The 19,411-nt window shown below is 66.8% G+C and overlaps 3 protein-coding genes across 3 annotated transcripts; 1 reads left to right on the forward strand and 2 right to left on the reverse strand.

Annotated features, from left to right (window-relative positions):
* Positions 1 to 14: 14 nt before the first annotated feature.
* Positions 15 to 4,300, reverse strand: CHLRE_02g100350v5 (uncharacterized protein). Its single transcript, XM_043059704.1, has 8 exons — positions 3,995 to 4,300; positions 3,373 to 3,822; positions 2,886 to 3,149; positions 2,540 to 2,620; positions 2,172 to 2,298; positions 1,510 to 1,964; positions 530 to 1,115; positions 15 to 422 (listed from the first exon to the last, which is right to left on the reverse strand). Exons 1-7 carry the CDS (start codon positions 4,265 to 4,267, stop codon positions 1,059 to 1,061), a joined length of 1,707 nt encoding a protein of 568 aa, XP_042927338.1. The 5' UTR covers positions 4,268 to 4,300; the 3' UTR covers positions 15 to 422; positions 530 to 1,058.
* Positions 4,301 to 4,400: 100 nt separating this feature from the next.
* Positions 4,401 to 6,335, forward strand: CHLRE_02g100400v5 (uncharacterized protein). The gene is made up of 4 exons (XM_043059705.1): positions 4,401 to 4,558; positions 4,646 to 4,685; positions 4,924 to 5,103; positions 5,407 to 6,335. The coding sequence occupies exons 1-4, from the start codon at positions 4,532 to 4,534 to the stop codon at positions 5,523 to 5,525; spliced, it is 366 nt and encodes a 121-aa protein (XP_042927339.1). The 5' UTR covers positions 4,401 to 4,531; the 3' UTR covers positions 5,526 to 6,335.
* A 589-nt stretch (positions 6,336 to 6,924) lies between these two features.
* CHLRE_02g100450v5 (uncharacterized protein) lies at positions 6,925 to 19,030 on the reverse strand. Its single transcript, XM_043059706.1, has 8 exons — positions 18,187 to 19,030; positions 18,039 to 18,090; positions 17,487 to 17,807; positions 13,728 to 17,117; positions 13,397 to 13,513; positions 11,569 to 13,003; positions 10,799 to 11,322; positions 6,925 to 10,566 (listed from the first exon to the last, which is right to left on the reverse strand). Exons 1-8 carry the CDS (start codon positions 18,237 to 18,239, stop codon positions 9,919 to 9,921), a joined length of 6,540 nt encoding a protein of 2,179 aa, XP_042927340.1. The 5' UTR covers positions 18,240 to 19,030; the 3' UTR covers positions 6,925 to 9,918.
* Positions 19,031 to 19,411: the final 381 nt, after the last annotated feature.

Consider the following 19,411-nt stretch of genomic DNA (forward strand, 5'->3'; position numbering starts at 1 on the left):
GAGCGGTCAGGAGGGTTCTCGAACGAACGTTCCACAGATCGTGACACAACGCCCACACACCGCGAAAGTGCGCTGCCCAAATTCCGTGCTCGAGCATGATTGATCGTACAAGTATCCCGGCCCTAGTTGCAACGCGCTCTTGCGCTGGGCGCTGGCACCGGGGGCGCTGTCAGACAACTTTCTGGGCTAGCGACGCACGCATGTCTGTGGTAAAGTCTCTCCACCCAGTCCGACCCCCCACCATGACAGTGCTGTGTCGCTGTCACTTCCATGGCTTACATGCTACCGTCAGCGCATTTCATTTTATCCCTCCCGTTGGGTTTGGGTTTTGGCCCGCCCCCGCCGGGATACTTCCAGCATCACGCGTGTCCCTCAGGCTGGATCCTAAGGCCGGCCCTCTTTGGCACGATGATGGCCCCAGCCTGAGGGACACGCGTGATTCTAGGAGTACCCCGGCGGGAGCGGGGCAAAACCCAAACCAGGATGCTATGGGTTGGCCCTAAATAATCAAGGCGAAGGTGATCCTGACCTGCACGCGTCCCCAGAGACTGCAAAACTCGTGCGGCTTGGCCCAGAAAGCGCTGGGCAGAACGCCGACGTGTGCAGACATGCGCGCAATTTTCCGTGCTAAGGCAGCGCCGGGGAGGTTACTTTCCCTTCGGACCGGAGATGGTCCTTCTTGACGTGGGTAAAGGGGCACCTTTGATTGGCGGGACTGTCCCTTCTTGCAATGGCACATCCATCGCACCGGCGGCATGGCCATGGCCTCGCAATTGATACCCAGTCACGGCCATGGCTTTTCGCCAGCCAGCAACTTGTCGGTACAGTAACTCCGGCGTTCGACCAGCCATGCACATCTGCTCTGCCGCCGCAAACTGTCTGCTGTCTGCTTGGGGTATGGGCGTCAGCTGCACATTACGGGACCTCGACAACCTGCCTAAACCCTGTCCCATCACACACGGCCATGGCTTTTCGGCCTGTACTGAGCGTCAGCTAGTTGGTACCGTATCGTGGCGCGCTCTGGTACCGTATCGTGGCGCGCTCCGCCCCGCCGCAGGCTAGGCCGGCGGCGCCATGACTGCCCACTCGGGGGCCCGGTGGTCCAGAGCCAACACCTGCGGTGGGGCACAGGCATTCAGAGGGGGCGCCGCAGGAGCGGGGGATAGGGGTGGGATTGCACGCCCCAGCCCAACGCACATGGCACCCAAGGCGGCATGTCCCCCCGGCGCAGCGGACGTGCGGCGGGGATCTGTAGGGGTGCATGCCACGTGCGAGAGTGTGACGAGGCCAACAAAACACCGCACAACACCCCACACTGCCCCACTGTGGTAGTCCGGTGTTCCCGACCCCAACCCCCAGCCTCCACTGCACGTCACACTACCACCTCCACATTCCAGCCCACAAGCCCCCCACGCCGCCCACGCCGCCCGCACCACCCGCATCACCCACATCGCCCACGCCGCCGCTGCCCGGCTGCCGCCAACACGCATCCCCCCGCCCCACACGCACCTGCACCAGCCAGTGCGCCACCAGATCGCTCTCCCCCCGCCGCGTGTGCGCCGTCAGCACCAGCCGAGCCAGCTCGCCCCACAGCGGCAGCGGCCCAGAGCCGGCGGCGGCCGCCAGCAACGGCAGCAGCGCAGCCGACTCCGCCGACTCCACAACCTCCTGCGCGCGCTGCGCCCGCGTTTGTGAGCTGTGTTGCGCGGACTGGGTTGTGTGCAGGTCGGGAAAGCGCGCCGCCGCCTCTGCCGGCGTCATGAGTCGCCCGCGCCGGTCCACATCCACAAGCACCAGCTCCATGCCGGAGGCTGTAGCCGCCGAGGTGGCGGCAGTAGCGGACGTGGCGGCGGGTGCTGCTACAGCCGCCACCAGCCAGCAGTCGGGCGAGGGCGCCAGGGCCACTGTGCGGCCGGCCTGGCGGGCGGCCACGTCGGGCGGCAGGCCGTGCAGCGCGGCCGGGCCTGGGGGGTACCGTACATGGGAGGCGGGGGCGGTAAGTGGGGTGAGGGCGGGGGCTCAGGGTGAGTAGTCAATTCTATGCGGGAAGCAACCGAGACCCATAACCCCTTCCCTACCAGCTCATCACTCCGCCTTCCCACCCCGCCCGCTGTCCTCTACTTCCCATCCACCCACCCAAACAAACAACCTACTCGTAGGCGGTTACCCACCCTCGGCCACGCCCGGCGCGCCGCCGCTGCCTGCCTTGATCGGCACCGCCGCCAGCCCCAGCCGCCGGCACACGGCGCAGTACAGCACCGCCAGACTCAGCGGCACGCCACGGCGCCGAGTGATGACCTGCAAGTACACAAATAAGGAACATAGATATTACGTGTGGGCTGGATGCGAGGGAGTGTCCGGTGTTTTGGGGGATGCATGTGTGAGATGTGAGCTGCGGGCTGTTCTGTACTTATGTCCTGCCGTACCGCCCGTAGGTCCGGTCCCACACCGCCTCGGCCCCCCCTTCCCAAATACCGCCGTGCTCTGGATCTGGATCGGGCTAGCTTCAAACGGTCACAATTGCCCATGTTCACCCCACCTGAGGTAGCAGCGCGGGTGCCAGTCCGTCGTACACCCACTCCACGGGTTCGTGCCGGAACTTGAGCTCGTAGAACAAGGTCTGTGGAGCAGGGGGGAGAGAGGATGGGGAGACGGGGAGCGGGGGAGAGTCGCTGCCCATGCCAAAAGCATAATCCAGCCCCGGAACCCCAGAACCAGCCCACAGGGAGCAGGCGCTGGTGCGCAGATGGAATGCGCACAGGGGCGCACATGAAGCAGAGACAGAGGAAGAGAATGCGAAGGTTTGAGAGCTCCCGGCACGTCACACGGCTGCACATGTCCATGCCGCAGCCCCAACACAACCCCTTGCCGCCCCGCCGCCTCACATGGCTGACAGCCGCCAGCTGCCGCCGCAGCAAGGTCTCGGCCGCCCCAGCCGCCGCCACGCTACCGCCGCCACCAGCCTCCGGCGCAAGGCCACTGGCACTGCCGCTGCTACTGCTGCTGCCCGTCGCCGCGGCATCCGTGAAGAGCCCGGGGTGTGCGGCTGCTACTGCCGCAGCCAGGCCATCCAGCCGCCGCCGGGCCGCCAGCGGGGTGGGCGCCAGCAGGGCTGCGGGCAGGTGGGTCGGCGCCGGCAACCCGCGCCCCTGCACGAGACACAACACAAAGCGGAATGCCGACAGTTTCAGGAGGCAGCCGCGCTTAGACCGTTCAGATGGCAGCCACATAATCCGTACTGCGCGCCGCTGTAGTATCACAACAGCCTCACGCCGCCATGACAGCTCCCGCCAGCAAGACTGCTGGCGGACAGGCCGCGCCGCAAACACAAACACAACAACACAGCAGCAGAGGACCGACCGCGCCACCCACCTCGGCCGCCACCTCAGCCCTTGCCGCCGCTGCCGCTGCCTCCTGCAGCCCTGTGGCCGCCTCTGAGCCCGGGCCCGCCCCCGCCCCCGCCCCCGCCCCCACCGCCTGCTCCTCCTCCTGCCCCTCTTCCTCGTCCCCAAACTCAAGACTCAGGTGGTTGGCGTCGTACAACCGCTCAACCAACAACGATCCCTCCTCCAGCGCTGCCGCCAACTGCCGCAGCTGTGCCGGCACCGCCCGGGCGGCCGCCGCCGCCGTCTCGGCGGCTGACTGGTGGGCGGGCGGTGCGGCTGTGGCAGCCGCAGTAGCAGCGGAACTTGTGATCGGCTGCTGGTGATTCTGTTGCTGCGGAGCATTGCTACTGCTGTTGCTGCTACTGCCAAGGTGCGGCCCGCCCTGCTGCAGCCGGCGGCTCCACGCGTCACACAAGTAGAACCATGAGCGCAGCGCCTGTGATTGGGAGCGGGGGGGGGGAGGCAGCAGCAGTGTGCTCTCGCCGCCGAAGCCGCCTTCCCAACAACGGCCCCTGTGTGGGCGGCCACCGCTAATCCATTCTTCCCCTGTAATCACGCCATTTTACCCGCAGCCGCGCCCACGCCCCCTTCGCACCGCGCACGCGCACCTCCCGAGTCTCTTCCTCGCTGCCTTGCAACAACGACAGCTGCAGCTGCGCCTGGCGCAGGGCTCGGAAGCCCTCACTGCTCCGGCGCGCTAGCTCCGCAGCATCCGACGCCCCCTGCCGTTCCCGGAACGCCGCGAGCAGCTGCGACCTCACATCGAGCTCCGGCGGGGCGTTGAAGCCGACGACACCGACCAGCGGTATTTGGGCGTGCCTGTACTCGCAGCGCACGCGTAGCAGCAAGCGAAAGAGCTTCCTTGAAACCGGTGAGGGCATCTTTATGTTTTCATAGCTGTTACACAAAGGGCGTTAGAGACGCTGCAAAGCGGGTGTGTGTGGCTGCATGGGGACCAGCGGCTGCATCAGAACCCAACTTGCCACTTTCCCCACGCGATCGCACCCGGGCCGCAACTGCTACTGACATCGCAGCGTGTATTGAGACTTTGCATTCTCTTGGACCAACTGTTTGCCTGATACCCGGGAAAGGGTTTCGGCTTGATCGACTAAACTTTGTGGGCCTGAGGAGGAGGAGCGGGGACGATGTCTTACTTCGCACGATTTACGCAGGTAAGCACCCGGCCAATGCGACCACCAGCGCCTGGGCGCAGCGTTTTCGGAGATGTGCGCTGACCGCTATGTCGCATCGCACCGCAGGCCTCGTCGATGCGGCATGCGGCAGCTGCCTGGCGCGCAGGTAAGACACACAATCAAACCCACGTCGCTGACCTTCGTCGCGCGGGTGCAGTTCTGGGGCCCTCGGCGCCGACTGGTGTGTGGCACACCCCACGGCCTTGCACCTGGGCAAAGCTCGCTCGTCGCCAGCCTCCTGCAGCACGTGCGCACCCCCCTCCCCGATCGCTAGGCCTTCCACACAACCTCCCTCACCCACCGCCTGTCACCGTACCACCACCACCACCATTACCCCCAAACAGGCGCGACGCAGATGCATGCGGCGCGTGTGGCGATGGCCGCCTCACAGCGGCTGGCGGGCGGGCCCGTGTTCTCCGCGCCGCCGCCGCCGCCGCCCAGCCCCGCGGCCGGCTTCTCCAGCAGCCCCGCCATGGGCACCTCCTTCGCGGCCTCGGGCCTTCTGGGCAGCTCCGGCGGCGCCTGTGAGTGGCTGGGAGGGAGGGAGGGGGTCTGGGGCGCGTGTGGGAGGGAGGGCCTGGGGCGCGTATGGGATGGGGTCAGGCGTCGGGGCGGGGGGGCTGTGGAGTCTGGGAGCTACTGGCGGGGGCCACAGGGGGCGGGGGGCCGGACCGAGCGCAGCCGGGTTCCTGGGCTTGATGGTTTGGGGGGTCGCATGTCGTGACTGTGTGTGTGAAGCAGGGCTACCTCGAAGCCTAGCGAGCCTGTCTCTGTGTGCGTTGACCTGCTGTGTCCGCGCGCGTCCTGGTTTTCCCCCGCCCCTGCAGCCACGGCCTTGGAGGGCAGCGACGGCACTGGAGAGGGTAACAGCCTAGGCGGCGCCTCCCATAAAGAGGCCGTTCTAGCGGTTACAAAGCGATGTAGGAAACGACGCAAACGCTTTTAGCGTCGGCTTGTCCTCCTTTCTTTGCACTCCCATGTCAAGTTTGGAGCGGCGGGTCGGCGCGCAACAACCAGCTTACAACACGTTTTACTATTACCGGAGTGGGGACGTGGCGGCTAGCGCGGCTTCGGGTGGTTAGGTGCGGGGGTGCGATGCGGTGTGCGGACGGATGGCGGTTGGAGGAGGTGGCTTGCGTGTTTGCGGCTTGAGCAGGCGAGAGAGAGGCGCACCGGGGGCTTCAGATCACAAGAGATGCGGGACAGCTGTAGTGGAGAAGGCAGAAGTGGCTGGGGCCCACCCAGGGCGGCGATGCCGCCACGCGGACCAGCACTAGACAGGCGCGCGCGAGAGGGAGAGGGGCGATGCTTGGCATGTGGAGCCGCTGCCGCATGCCGTCTGCAGCTCGGTTGTGGGCGTGTGCGTGTGTACGGGTGTGTGACGACTGGCAGGTTGGGCATGCGCCGTGGGCCGCGAGGGCGGAGGTGAGCAGGCGCGGTAGGGCGCGGCCGGAGTGTCCGTGCTGATCTGATTGGTTTGCAGATGTCCTGATGCAGCGGTCAGGTCAGGTCAGGTCAGGGGGGTGTCAGGTGGTCTGGTGGATGGGTAGCTGCCGGCCGGCGTGGTCGCGTGGGAGTACGGTACTCCCTAGGCCCTGGGGTGGGGGAAGCAGGCCGCAGCGGGTGGCGCATGTGTGTGTGAGTGTGTGTGCGTGTGTTTATAAGGTGATGCGCATGTGGTTTGCTAGCCATTGCGGGGCATGGCGCGCAGGCCAGACACGGCCGCACACAGGGGCAGCTGTAACACGCAACGTCGCAACACATGCGAAGTGGTTCCTCCAAGGCTGGAGCGCCCATGTGCGGGTGCAGGGTGCTGGGGTCGAGGGGTGCGCTGTGCCCGGATGGCCCATGGGCCCCGGCAGGCGCCCGGACTGCTCCTTGCGTTGTTGGGGAGCTTAGGCCCTGCGCTCATTGCTGAGGGGCTGGGGGCGCTCCCCGTGGGCCGTGGTTCAACGCCAGTCGAGCCTGACAAACGCGCCTGGACTCTCAAACCGCTGTGGGGAGGCATCGAAGCACGGAAGCGTGAAACTGCAGCCAGCTGCAGCCGAGGCCGTGCTGTGTGCTAACGGCTCCCCGTGGCCTACTGCCAAATCATCCTCAGTCCCACATCAGGAGCTCGCCGGACAGGCTCGCAAAGCACTGCTCCCGTCGCCAGCCGGGCATTGCTCCCGTCACCAGCCTCGGACGCACCCCCTTACACTCACACATACATACACACACGCACGCACAACCCTGGCGAGTCGTGCCATCCTCCACAGGAACGGCACACGCACACGTGTTTGGCAGTGGGTGACAGGAGTGGGGGGGGGGGCATCCGGGGCGAGCTATGCTTCAATGCCGCCCATTACACAGTGACGCGGCACACACGGTGCCCACACATCTTTCCGTCGTGCTTTCCTCACACACACCTCGTGCTTTCCTCACACACTGTGTGTGTGTGTGTGTGTATGTGTGTGTGTGTGTGTGTGTGTGTTTCGCCCCGCGCGACCATCCACGCGGCGCGCACAACCGGCCCATTGCGCCCGCCCACAACCTCTTTGCGCCCTCTGCCTGCTGCGCTCGCTCCACAGGAGAAGCCTACCCAGCCCAGGACCAGCCCTCTCCAATGCGAATCCCTGCCCCCTCTGGCCGCGACCAGTGTGGCCGTCCGCGCTCTCGCAGCAACAAAGGAGCAGCCGCCCACCTGACATTACATCAACTAACCACACAATCAACACGGCTTTGCAACTGATTGAAGCAGAGTCCAGCCCGCCCAGGTGCTCCGCCCCTCCGCAAGCGATGCGCGGCCCCTCCCATCGCTCCACCCCACGTGACCGCCTCAACTGATGACCGTGCGGCCTGGGGAGGCCGACCGCATGTGCCACCGACACCAACACCAACATGTCTTGACACAACGTGCACCAGGCCGCATCAACCTTCCCGACTACACACGCCTCAAAAATGCAGGCCGGTTGGCGCCCGCCCCAGCCAGACGCCATGGCAGGCGCCTGCCTTGCGCGTTGATGAGGGAACCTGCAGATTACCGTATTCCATTCTGACACATGCACACACGCACGCACACACGCACGCACACACGCACGCCCGCACGCACACACGCACGCACACACGCACACACGCACGCCCGCACGCACACACGCACGCCCGCACGCACACACGCACGCATGCACGCACGCACGCACACACGCACGCACACACACATGCACGCACGCACGCCCGCACGCACACACGCACTCACACACGCATGCACGCACGCACACACGCACGCCCGCACGCTCGAATTCGAGGGGCTTCTGAGCCCGCAACCCGGCTGCGCTGCGCGCCAGGACTCAGACACCAAACCAGACCACCTCAAACCTGACACCAACCGACGCACCGACTCTTGCCATACGGTACCGTAGCGGCGCAGGTGCCTTTGTATCGCCACGTGACAGCCCAACAAGCACACGCCCCAACGAGAGTTGCTGTTGCGCGACAGGCCCCCGAAAGCTGGCAAATACTCAAGATCTGCGCTGCGCCAACCCACCCAATTCAGTAAGTTCACCGCGGCCCTTGCCAACACTGTGTGCACATGCAAGTGCACGTGCAAGAAAGGTTCCAACCAGGAGATGAACAGAACACCCTGGGCTCGTGAAGCAGTTGCCTCTTGCATGATTCAGAGCCAGATATGGGTTGGAGCTGGCGCACACGGTGTGCACGTGCGCGCGATGGAAGATTCGTTTGTGCACTATATGTGGTCCCCACACACACTCACATGCGCACGCGGCAAGTACCAAATGACCCGCCCCCCGTCCATGCCTCATGCCTCAGGCCGCAGCCTCTCCCTACTACCATGTTAGCTAGTACATTACCGGCGCCCCTGATTGGCACAGGTCCACCCATTGCTTGATGCTGACATCGCGTATCTCACTCGTTAAAGTAAAGAATCACCGCTGCCGGTTGGGCGCACTTCCAACCACCAAACCTGCCGCACCAGCTGCCCTGCTGACTAATGCATGTGCAGCTTGGGGACGCCGGTAGTGCTTGTGTGCACAACATCGAAGCGCCCGACATAGCATACACTCGGGGCACACCGGCGTCAGCCCCGCACCGCTGTGAGTGCCACAACCCTGGAAGGCGGGCGCCTAAGATTACCGCACACTGCCACCATGCCCCAGCCAACACGCTCATGCACTTCACAGCAGCTACTATTGCGCTGCGTAGCCCCTCCCATTTGCCTCAACCCCCTGTCCCCGACGGCCGGAGAGCAGGAAAGCACTTTGCACCCCAAATCCTCAAACCCCAACCAGACAATCGAGCGGCACATGACACAGCAGCAGTTGCTGAGCAGGCAGCAAGACGTGTTTCTGCCATTGTAATTGCAGATCTTTAAGCAGTCACCAACACCCAACACAGCGCAGCCTTCAGTTTATTCAAAGCACGCCTGGCGCGAAAATAGATAATATTCATACAGAACAAGCTCAATCGCCATACCCCGCGCCGCTTCCTGGCTGCCGGCATGCAGTGGACTGCCGGCGCCGCACGCAATTAGCCAAAGATCGCGAAGGCAATGCACGAGCCGGCCGCGCATACCCTGGAGCGTAAGCAGCTTCGCTTGCACGCCTAGGTGCCGAGTGCAGTCCTAGAGTACGGTGATGCGTACGGATGCACACTACGGTATCGAGTTGGCAGACCACTGTGTGCTAGACGTGGTCCCCAGGTCACATGCGCACGCGGGAAGTCAACAAGCCTCCGTCCACACCCGTAGGCCGCAGCCTCTCAACCTCATTACGTACTTTCTTACTGCCTGACACCTGGCTTGTGCGGTTCGGCGGTCACGTGAATAAACGCATATACCGTACTCCATATAGCGAAGAATGAGCGCCGCCGCCAAAAGAATTCTCGATCACGAGTGAAATAGGCCATCATTTGTATCCTCAATGCATAACAGTGTGTGCATGGATGCCCTGAAGCGTACAGGTCCTAGCTTCGTGCGTGGGGTCTGGGATGGGCGGTGGGGGTAGCGGCGGTGGTGGCCCCAATGTTCCGCAGGAGGAGATGCCCCATACCCATCACGCACATTGTCCATTCTGGTCGTCGTCCTCCTCTCTCATGTTCGTTCACCTTACGTCCCCCATTCATGCCCCCTCCCCCCGGCCATCATCACACCTGAAACCACAGGAATTCCAGCACACACGTATCGTTTCTTCCACCCGCTCGTTCTCCTACCGCCAACGGGTTTTATCCGGCAAGCTAGTCGCCTCTGCCGCATGTAAGAACCATGCAGCACGTGCGTCCACCGTGTGTTGACAGCGGGCGCCCTTGCCTCCGTCCGTCGCATGCAGTCTTGGACTCACGACTTATTAAGGTCTGGCGGCGCCGCCGGCAGGCCCCGTTGCCAAGTCCGCGGCCCCGCGGCCGCTCACCCGCACTCGCCGGTCCGGCAACCCCGCCGGCGCCGGCGCCGCAGCGGCTAGCGCGGCGGCTTCCGCGGTCGCCACCGCGGCCACAGGCGCAAACGGCCCCGACGGTGGCGCGGGGCCGCGCGGCGACGGCGACGACCGCTGCGGGGTGCTTGAGCTCGCGCCAGTGGGTGCGCCGGCAGCGCCTGCAGCTGCGACTGCCTTGGCAGTGGTGGCGGCGGCGGAAGTACCGGTGGCAGTCACGATGGGCGCGCGCTGCGGACTGCCGAGTCGCAATGCGTCCAGCTCCTGACGGACGACTTCCCCATCAGACACAGACGCCACGCGCGTCCCGCCGCCGCCGCCGGCGGCACCGCCGCCGCTGGCGTTCGCCTCCATGAAGAGGTTTGATCCCGCCAGGCCGCGCCGGCTGCCGCGCCCTGCTGGCGCGATGCCGCCGGCGGCAGCGCCGGCGTGGCCGTGGCCGCTGGCCGGTCCACCCGAGTGACTGGCGGCACGGGCGGCGGGCGCGCGGTCGAGTATGTCTGACGTAGCGCCGAGGCCGCCGCGGGCCCAGCCGGGGTCGGTCGGCGGGCGCCACAGGAAAGTCTGGGGGAAGGGGGGCGGCGCGGGGGCGCGGGGGCACAGGGGCAGGAGGTTCCAGGCATGACCATTCAGACACTGGCAGAAGGGGGCGTTGGGTCTGGGTATGGCGGAGGACGCAAAGAGAGGAAGCGTGCTGCACCTAGCTGGTGGTGGTGCCGTTGCTGCGGCGGCGGCGCCGAGAGCAGCAGCTGCACAGCCACACGTGACACACGTGACACACACGACAGCCACTCACCTGCATTTCGCCCTTTCCCTTGACCTGCACGCCGCCTGTGGGCGCCCAGTCCTCCTGCGGCAGCAGCGCCTGCGTGGCCGCGCTCACGTGCACGGCGCCCGGCTCGCACGTGGACTCCATGCGGCTGGCGGTGTTGACGGTGTCGCCGAACAGGCAGAAGCGGGGCATCTTGGCGCCCACGATGCCAGCGGTGACGGGGCCGCTGTGCAGCCCCACGCGCAGCCGCAGCGGCTGGCCGTTGTGCGGCATGGTCATATGAGCCACCTCCCTCAGCATGGCCTTGGCGAAGCAAAGCACCTTGAGCGCGTGAAGCTCGTCCTCACTGCCGTCGCCGCGCACGGCTTTGAAGCCCTCGCCGTCCACGGTTATCAAACCACCCACCGCCATAAAACAGTCGCCGATGGTCTCCACCTTGTACACGCCGTAGATGTCGCACAGGCAGTCGAAGCGAGTGAACAGGCCGTTCAGGAACGCCATCACCGCAATCGGCTCCAGCTCGTTACACATGGACGTGAAGCCCACGACTGTGGTGGAAGGAAGGTGGGGATTGCATACCAGGTATGGAGGGACGGGCAGGGTCCGCGGATTCAAAGGGCCGGGGGCGTGGAAGCACGCACGTGTTCCCTTCCCATGAGCTCTCTCACGCACATGTTCAAGGCCAGCAAGGCAAGCAAGGCGCCGGCACGGACAGCACCAGGAGCCAGCAAGCAACAGCCCGCGCTTTCCCTCATTGAATCATAAACCCCAGATAGACTCAACAAACAACTCACTGTCGGCGAACAGGACCGTCACGCTGCGGTGTGCGGACGCCAGCGGCGCCGCCACAAACGGAATGGCACCGATGGCGTCGCCGCCGGCGGCTGGCGCCGACAGCGGGCTCGGCAGCCGGTCTCCCGCCGCACCATAGCCGTACGCTGTCGCGGGGTTGGCTGCGGTGGCTGCCGCGGCCAGCCGGTCTACCCTGGGCAGGTCCGGCAGCAGACAGAACGAGCCACGAGTGAAGACGGCGCCGGCGGCCTCAAGCTCCGCACTGCCGCCGCTGCCGGTGTTGAGCAGGCTGCCAGCCAGGCTCCCCACGCCGCCACGGCCGCTGGCAATCTTCATAAGCCCGCGCATCGCCGCCGCGCCCGTAGACACCGCTGACGTCGACGCGCCGCCGCTGGCGGTGCTGCCGCCACTGGCACCCCGCTGCCCGCCGCCGCCCGCCATAGCGCTGGCGCTGGCCCTGCCAGTGGCGCCGCCAGGCGCCGCCGCCAGGGCGGCCGCCGCCTGCGTTGCCATGTGTCCGGACCAGCTGGCGGGCCCCAGCGGCAGCATCAGGCCGGGCAGGCGCGTGCTGCTGGAGCCGCAACTGGTGGTGTTGCCGCCGCCGCCGCCGCCGTCCAGGTCGCCGATGCTGCAGGGCGCCACCGAGCCGTTGTTGCTGGTGCGCGGGTGCACCGCGCTGCTGTCAAGGCTGCCCAAGAACTGGGAACCGTCGTCCGCAGCGGCGGCAGAAGCACGGGCGCTGCCGCGCCCGCCAGCGGCGCCGGCCGCCGGCAGGGCGCCGGCCGCCGCCGCCAGGGCGCCCCTAAGCCGCGCTGCGCCGCTGCCCTCACCAGCCACCGAACCGCCGCCCAGCTCCGCTGCGGCGGCGGCGGACACGAAAGCCGCGGAGGAGATCGCGCCAGCCGGCCCAGCAGCACTGCCATACTGCGGTGCCGTGATCATCCACGCCACGCTCGCGCTCAGGTGTTGGCCGCCAATGCCGGTGCCGCCGCCGAGGCCGCTGTAGGCGTCGTCTGTCGGACTCGGCGACCGCTCGCCACTGGCAGCCGCAATGGCAGCCGCGTCTGGAATCATTGGAATGCCCATGCTCTGGTCATGACCGGCGTCAGCAGCTGCTGCGGAGCTACTGGCAGCCGCAACTTTGTCCTCCTCAGGCGCCGTCAAAGCCGGCAGCAGCTGCGGCTGCGGCGCCATTTGCGCTTGCTGCGCCACTGCCGGCGCCGGCACCGCTGGCACTGCTGGCACCGCTGGCACTGCTGGCATTGCCGCAGGTGGTGCTGGCGGCGGCGGCGGTGGCGGCGGCGGCGACGCAGCGGCTCGCTGCATGGCCGCAAGGACCGGGTACATGTCGCCTGCCGCCGGCGCCTGTGCCGCCGCCCGTGCCGCCGCCCGCTGGCGGTGCTGGTGCACCATGTTTCCAATCATGTGCTCTAGAGCCTGTGAGTGTGTGCATATGTGTGTGCGTGTGTGGTTAGAGAGCAAAAGGGAAGTTGTCAAGTGTGTCACACACACACACACACACACACACACACACACACACACACACACACACACACACACACACACACACACACACACACACACACACACACACACACACACACACACACGCAACGCATTGCATGCACAGTCTGCATGTTCCCTATCTCGTGGTAAGCGGCAGGTCCACGGTGTTAGCAAAGAAGTGCCCAGCTGGGGGCCCCTGGGGTGCACGAGGCCAGGGCAGGCCGGCCGCGTGTGGCACGGTAGGCACGCACGGCAGGGGATTCCGTGCATACACCACCCCACCACCATTTACCACCTCCCACCACCACCCCACCACGCACGCACCTGGCGCGGGAACACCGCCTCCAACAGCTTCATCTCACTGGCCAGCAACGCCTCCAGGGCCGCCTGCCGCTCACGCATCGCCGCCAGCGACGCCTCCGCCGCAGCCGCCGCGTGCACCTGCGGCCGGCGGCAGGGCAGAGACACACAGACAGCGTAAGTGTGATTTTGCGTTGTGGCTGCCGCGGCTTGTGTGCGCCCGCACACGCATGCACGCATACACAAACGCACGAACATGTACAAGTTCACATACACATCGCACGCACGTTCACGTCGTTAGATGTTGCCCTGCTTGCGACACAAACATAAACATAAACACGACCCATCGACCCACCAGCTCGTCGACATCCTGCGCCACCAGCTGCACCACCGCCGCCGCCGCCGCAGCGGCAGCGGGCTCCTCGCCGGGCGCGGGCGCGGGCGCACGCACCAGCCTCAACGAGACCTGATGCCAGCGATACACAGCCTGCACTAGCAACCCCGACTCGTCCCCCGCCTGCGCCGCCGCTTGTTTGCTCCCGCTGCCACCGTCGCCCTCGCTCTTGCCTGAAGCGCCGCTGCTGGCCCCGGCTCCGCCGCCGCCCTTGCCGCTTTCCTCGCGGCCAATCTTGCCGCCGCTCGGGGCGCCGCTGGGGACGCTGGCCGGGCCCCGCGCCGTCTCCGGCGTCGTGCCGCCGCTGGGGTTTGGGCTGGCAGCAACGGGCGACTCCACGCTCAGCGCCGTCAGCGGCGGCCGCGCCGCAACACCAGCACCAGCGCCTACACCTGCACCTGCATCCACTGCCGCCGCGCCAGCCGCAGACACAGGACCCGGCTGCGCCGCCGCCGCCGCAACCGGGGGCGGGAGCACGCCGCCAAGCCAGCTGCTGCTGCTGCTGCCCGTCCGGCCGGCCGCGCGCAGTGCTATGGGCGGCGGCGGCAGGCCCGCCTGGTCGTGGGCAGGGCTGCTGCTGAGTGAGGCAGTGGCGCCACTCCCGCCGCCAGCGACGCCGCCAGCGACGCCGGCACCACCACCGCCGCCGCCGGCAGCGGCCAGCTGACGTGGGGCCATGGTGGCGATGCCGCCAGTGGATAGAATGCCTGGCGGCAACATGCCGGCGCCGCCACCTCCAGCACCTCCCGGCGCCGCGGCGGCGGTGGCGGCGGCGGCGGCGCCCTGCAGCTGGTACTGCTCGACCAGCGCGTTCATGCGGCTGCGGGTGCTGCGGCGGCGGGGGAAGCGGTGCGCGCCGCCGCCGGCCCGCGCCGGCACGGCCCCCACGGAGCGGTGCAGAGAGCTGCTGGCGGCGGCGGCGGTGGTGGGGCTGGTTGGCGCCGAGGGCGGCGGCGCGGTGATGGCGCCCGGCGCGCCCGCGTCGGCGGCAGCAGCCGGGGCCGGCTCGGGGGCGGCAGCGGGGGCGGCAGCGGGGACCGGGACGGGGTTGGTATCGTTAGCTTGCGTGTCGTTGCTGCCGCTTGGCAGCGAGCTGCCACCTGCTGCCGCCTGCACGGCGGCGGCACCCGAAGCGGCACCGATGCCATCACCACCGGAGGGCCCTGCAGCTGCCGTGGTGGCCGCCGCCACCGATGGTGACGCCGGCGGCGGCGACACGGGTGCGGCGGCGGCGGCGGTGAGCGGCATGCCTCCCAACACGTGTGTGAACGGCGACACCTCTACATCAATAGCCTCGCCGCCGGCCTCTTGTGGTCCGGCCCCGGCCCCGACCCCGGCCTCCGAGTGCAAGGCACCTACTGCGGCTGTGGCAGCAGCAGAAGCGCCAGAAGCAGCGGAAGCGCCAGAAGCAGCGGAAGTGCCAGAAGCAGCAGCGGCGCCAGCAGCAGCAGCAGAAGCGCCAGAAGCAGCAGCGGCAGCCGCCGCCTCCTCGCCCGCCGCGTCCTCCTCTATAGGCGGCGTCGACGGCGCGCGCGCCCCCGGCCAGGCGCCACCGCCCCCAGCCGCAATGCCGCCGGAGGCGTTGCTGCCGCTGCTGCTGCTGCTGGCGGCGGCGGCATCGACGTCTGCGCGCACGGGCGGCGCGCGCAGGTAGCGCACGGGCTCACCACCTTCCGAGCGGCCGGACAGGCGGCCGCGGGCGCGGCCGGCGCTGTCCTCAGCGCCCGACCGCCGCGGCGGCTGGCCTTGTGCGTACGCCTCGAAGCCCGCGGCAGGGCCAGGGGCGCCCAGGAAAGCCTGCATCGCCAGGGGGGCGGGCCGCACCCCGCCGTGGCCCGGCGGCGCGAGACCAGGGCCGCCGCCGCGGCGCAGCAGCCCGCCGCCGCCGCCGCCGGCGCCGTACAAGGCGACGTCATTGCCGTACAGCCCGCTGCCGTCGCCGCTGCTGGAGTTGCGGGAGGGGCTGGCAAAGCGTCGGACTGCCGCGTCGCGGCCGCTGCCGCCGCTGCCTGGCGCGCCGCCAGCGGCGCCGCCGCCAGCGGCGCCGCCGCCGTCGGCGGTTGGGGTGCGTGAGCCGTGGCGGTACATGGACGCCGCTGAATCCAGCAGCCGCCTTAGGTCCGGATCCAGCATCCAGCCCGCCCCGGGTCCGCCGCTGCCGCTAGCGCCGCTGCCGCTGCCGCTAGCGCCGCCGAGCGCGCTCAGGTGTGCCGCCACCGCCGCAGCGGCCGCCGCTGCCGCGGCGGAGAGCGGCAGGCCGCGGCTGGCGGCGGCGCCGCTGGCTGCTGCAGTGGCCGCGGCCACGGCCGCTGCCGCGGCGGCGGCGGCGGCGGGCGCCTCCGCAGGCAGCGCCTCCGACATGTTGCGGGAGACTGAGTCGATCATGTACAGCTGCAGGGCAGCCCTTGCTGCTGAGGAGCCGTCCGTGGCGTCAGCGCGCACACCTGCTGCAACTCCTCCTGCGCCTCCTCCTGCCGCACCCCCTGCGCCTGCACCGCTACCTCCTCCTCCTGCTGCTGCTGCTGCTGCTGCACTGCCGCCTCCTGAGCCCGCGGCGGCGGCGGCCGCCTGCGCCTGCACCCGGTGCTGATACATGACGTCAAGATTGTCAAACAGCCCCAGCCCCACGGCTTCACTCATGAATATCGAGCTAGGCTCCAGCATGCCACTCAGCAGCGCGTGCTGCTCGGCACTCGTGATGCTCAGGCGGCCAAGAGAGCCCAGCGCAGGCAGCGGGCTCTCCGGCAGTGCCGCCACGCCGCCCGAGGTGGAGGCAGCGCCGCTGAAAGCCGAGCTGCTGCGGCGAGGCGTGCCGCCGCGGCTGCTGCCTGTGGGCGCGCGGCTGCTTGCATGAATGGGGGAGAGGCGGGGCGATGTGGCTGCCGCCAGCGATGTGGCTGCCGCCAGCGCAGCTGGCGCGGCGCTCCCTCTCCCGCTCCCTGTCCCGCCACCGAGGTCTGGAGTGGCTGCTGTTGCCAACGACGCCGGCACCGGTGACGCCGGAGAGCCGCCAGCGCTCACACGACGAGCCACCGGCTCCTTGCCTTCGTCTTGGTGTGGCCGCTGCCCTGCGGCCGCCGCCGAGGCCGCTACTGGGCTGGCCACTTCCATTCCCACTCCTGCTCGTTCCCCCAATCCTGCTACAAGCCCAGATGCCTGACCATGCTCGGGCCCTGGCGCCTGCGGGACTGCCTCCGCCTCCGCCTGCGCCTCCGGTCCCACCGCCGCCGTCGTCGCCACTGCCGGCGCCACCACCGAATCGGACCCCGATCCCGCCGCCGCCGCCCCTGGCTCCGGGCTGTAGCTGTAGCTGTAGCCGACGTGCAGGAGTGCCAGGGACAGCGCCTCCGGCTGCATGGGGGTGGGAAGGGGGCACGGGCGGCAGGGGGCACGTCACGGTGCTGTGGTGGTTTGCGGTTTGGGTTGGGCCGTTGGAGTGGTGGTTGGCGCATCGTGGGTGCCTGGCATTGTGTGGGTGCCTGGCAGTGTGGGTGCCTGTATGCGGGAGCGTGACCCTTGCTGCGGGTTCTCAAGGCGCTGGGTCCTCTCAGGGCCGACAGGACTTCAGCGCTAGCTCCCTGTCAACAAGCCCCTGCCCTCCCCAAGCCCACGACTACCGAGCGTGCATTTACAAGCACGTAAGGCAATGCAGCCCAGCGCCCTTTGGTTCTTGTAATCCCCAAACCCCAATCCCAAACCCAAACCCAAGCCCAGCCCCACCTCCTCCACGCCTGCCTGCAGCTGCAAGCCCACGTCCGCCAGCAGCGACGCCACCACTCCGGCCGGCAGCAGCGACTCCAGGGCGCCCCGAAGTGTCCCGCCCTCGCGCACAGGGGCACCGGGCGCCAAGCCCCCGGCCACACCCGCCGGGAGCCCGCTGCTGCCGGCGCCTGCCAGCGCCAGCGCGCCCGGCGGCTGCGTGCTGTCCGGGTGTTGGATTGGCGCTGCTGCTGATGCTGCTGGGGTTGCTGCTGCTGCTGCTGCTGCTGCTGCTGCTGCTGCTGCTGCTGCCGGGGTTGCCGGCGGGGCTTCAGCCGGGTCCTGTGGGTGCGGGGTGGCGGTGGGGGCACGGGAGGGCGTACTGCACAGCGTACTGCGAGCGACAGGACTTCGCAGCCGCCCGCGGGAGGTTGGACTCGATAAGCTGACTCCCCGTTTCCTGCCTGCGCCTGCCCGATGATTTGCGTCCTTGCCCAGGTCCCCGCTGGTAAAACCGCGAATGGCTAGCGGCGTGCAAGTCAGGCAACGAGTAGTTTTCGGCCCCAAACTCACCAGTAGCTTGTGGCACCACCATTCCGATTCGCTCGATCGCCATAAAAGCCGACTGCGAGGAATGGAAACTCAACTTCCTCATATCGACGCTGAGGGGCTTCGATCGTCCCTGGAACACGCATGGCTTCCATCTGCATCAAAGTCTCACCCTTGCTCAGTCAGTGTCAGTGCCAACCGAGGCTCAACGCGAGTGCGCTCCATGCTCCAGCGAGTTATTCGCACCGCTTCACCCTAGTGGGTTTCCTCGTTCATTATATTACTTCATGCGTTTTGCGACTAGGTGACAAGCTGTGCGTCGTTTCCTGCGCGCTCGGGCCCTGTCCGCGCCCTTGGCACGAGCAGGTCATGTTGTTAGTGTTCGGTTTCCTGAACAAATACACATGCAGGGACTCACTACTAAAAACGTTGAATTCCCGCTCAGTGGCGACCGATTGCGTTGGACCATGAAACCCCTGCGCAATCTCCGCGATGCCCAGCCGAATCCGCCCGGCAGAACGGCCGCGCCGCTGCGCGTGACCGCCGGGCGACAAGAAGGTGGCTCTCCCTCTCAAGGGAAAAGTAGGCTGCGCTGAGGCCGAAGGTTTCGAAACTGGATTGCGCTCAGGCCGAAGGTTTCAAAACTACCTAAGCTCCTGAACATAGCCGGGGCCGGACCTGCCGCCTATTTTTCTGCAATGGATAAACAGCAAATATTAGACGGCAGCTGGGCGCGTCGGGCGAAAAAATGGTGCATGCGCCTAACGGCTCCCCAGCTGACAGAGCTGTCTCAGCCCGAAGCCCACGACCCATGGAGGACATAGTAAGATATAAGGAGAGGCATGACTGTGTTTAATGTGATGACGTGGAGAGACGTTGGGCTGGGCAGGCAATCCAAGCCCCTAGACCACCGAAATGACATCATGTCATATATATAAAGGTCCCTGAACGGTTCCCAGGCATCAAATTCAGCGAAAGCCGAAGTAAACTGCTGAATGTCGCGCTCATCATGACCCGACCGATTTAGTCCAGAGCTATCTAGATTACATCTATACGTGAACCTTGGTTGACGGCACTCGAATTCAGGCCCGTAACACCGCCTATGCGAGATATGGGCTTCGGTCAATTTCGCGACCTGAGCGGCGACCAGCCCGAACGGTACTTGCCAATAATGATGTAAGCTATGTACCTACAAAAGAGCGGCGTCTAAACCTGACATCCTTACGAGCCTTCCGAGCGTGCGGGTTTCACTGGAAAGCACCCCTCGGACGGCACGGGCTGTACGACACCACATATATACTTGGGTAAGGTCAGAATCAGCTCAGACGGACATAATAGCATCATGACGCCATGTCGAACAGCCTTGACCGAACCGATCTGAAGGTATTACCGACGCC

The sequence above is a fragment of the Chlamydomonas reinhardtii genome, chromosome 2 (assembly GCF_000002595.2).
Source record: "Chlamydomonas reinhardtii strain CC-503 cw92 mt+ chromosome 2, whole genome shotgun sequence".
Classification (NCBI taxonomy): domain Eukaryota; kingdom Viridiplantae; phylum Chlorophyta; class Chlorophyceae; order Chlamydomonadales; family Chlamydomonadaceae; genus Chlamydomonas; species Chlamydomonas reinhardtii.

What these genes read in the sequence shown, in the direction of transcription:
- CHLRE_02g100350v5 (XM_043059704.1), bottom strand. Translation starts at nt 4,267, where the DNA reads ATGCCCTCACCGGTTTCAAGGAAGCTCTTTCGCTTGCTGCTACGCGTG. An exon ending in GGGCTGAGGTGGCGGCCGAG is followed by an intron (nt 3,150 to 3,372) that starts GTGGGTGGCGCG and finishes TGTCTCGTGCAG; the next exon opens with GGGCGCGGGTTGCCGGCGCC. An exon ending in TGGCGCACTGGCTGGTGCAG is followed by an intron (nt 1,116 to 1,509) that starts GTGCGTGTGGGG and finishes GCCCCACCGCAG; the next exon opens with GTGTTGGCTCTGGACCACCG.
- CHLRE_02g100400v5 (XM_043059705.1), top strand. Translation starts at nt 4,532, where the DNA reads ATGTCTTACTTCGCACGATTTACGCAG. An exon ending in GGCAGCTGCCTGGCGCGCAG is followed by an intron (nt 4,686 to 4,923) that starts GTAAGACACACA and finishes ACCCCCAAACAG; the next exon opens with GCGCGACGCAGATGCATGCG. An exon ending in GGGCAGCTCCGGCGGCGCCT is followed by an intron (nt 5,104 to 5,406) that starts GTGAGTGGCTGG and finishes CCGCCCCTGCAG; the next exon opens with CCACGGCCTTGGAGGGCAGC.
- CHLRE_02g100450v5 (XM_043059706.1), bottom strand. Translation starts at nt 18,239, where the DNA reads ATGGAGCGCACTCGCGTTGAGCCTCGGTTGGCACTGACACTGACTGAG. An exon ending in CGCAGGATGTCGACGAGCTG is followed by an intron (nt 13,514 to 13,727) that starts GTGGGTCGATGG and finishes CGCCGGCCGCAG; the next exon opens with GTGCACGCGGCGGCTGCGGC. An exon ending in AGGGAAAGGGCGAAATGCAG is followed by an intron (nt 10,567 to 10,798) that starts GTGAGTGGCTGT and finishes CCCTTCCCCCAG; the next exon opens with ACTTTCCTGTGGCGCCCGCC.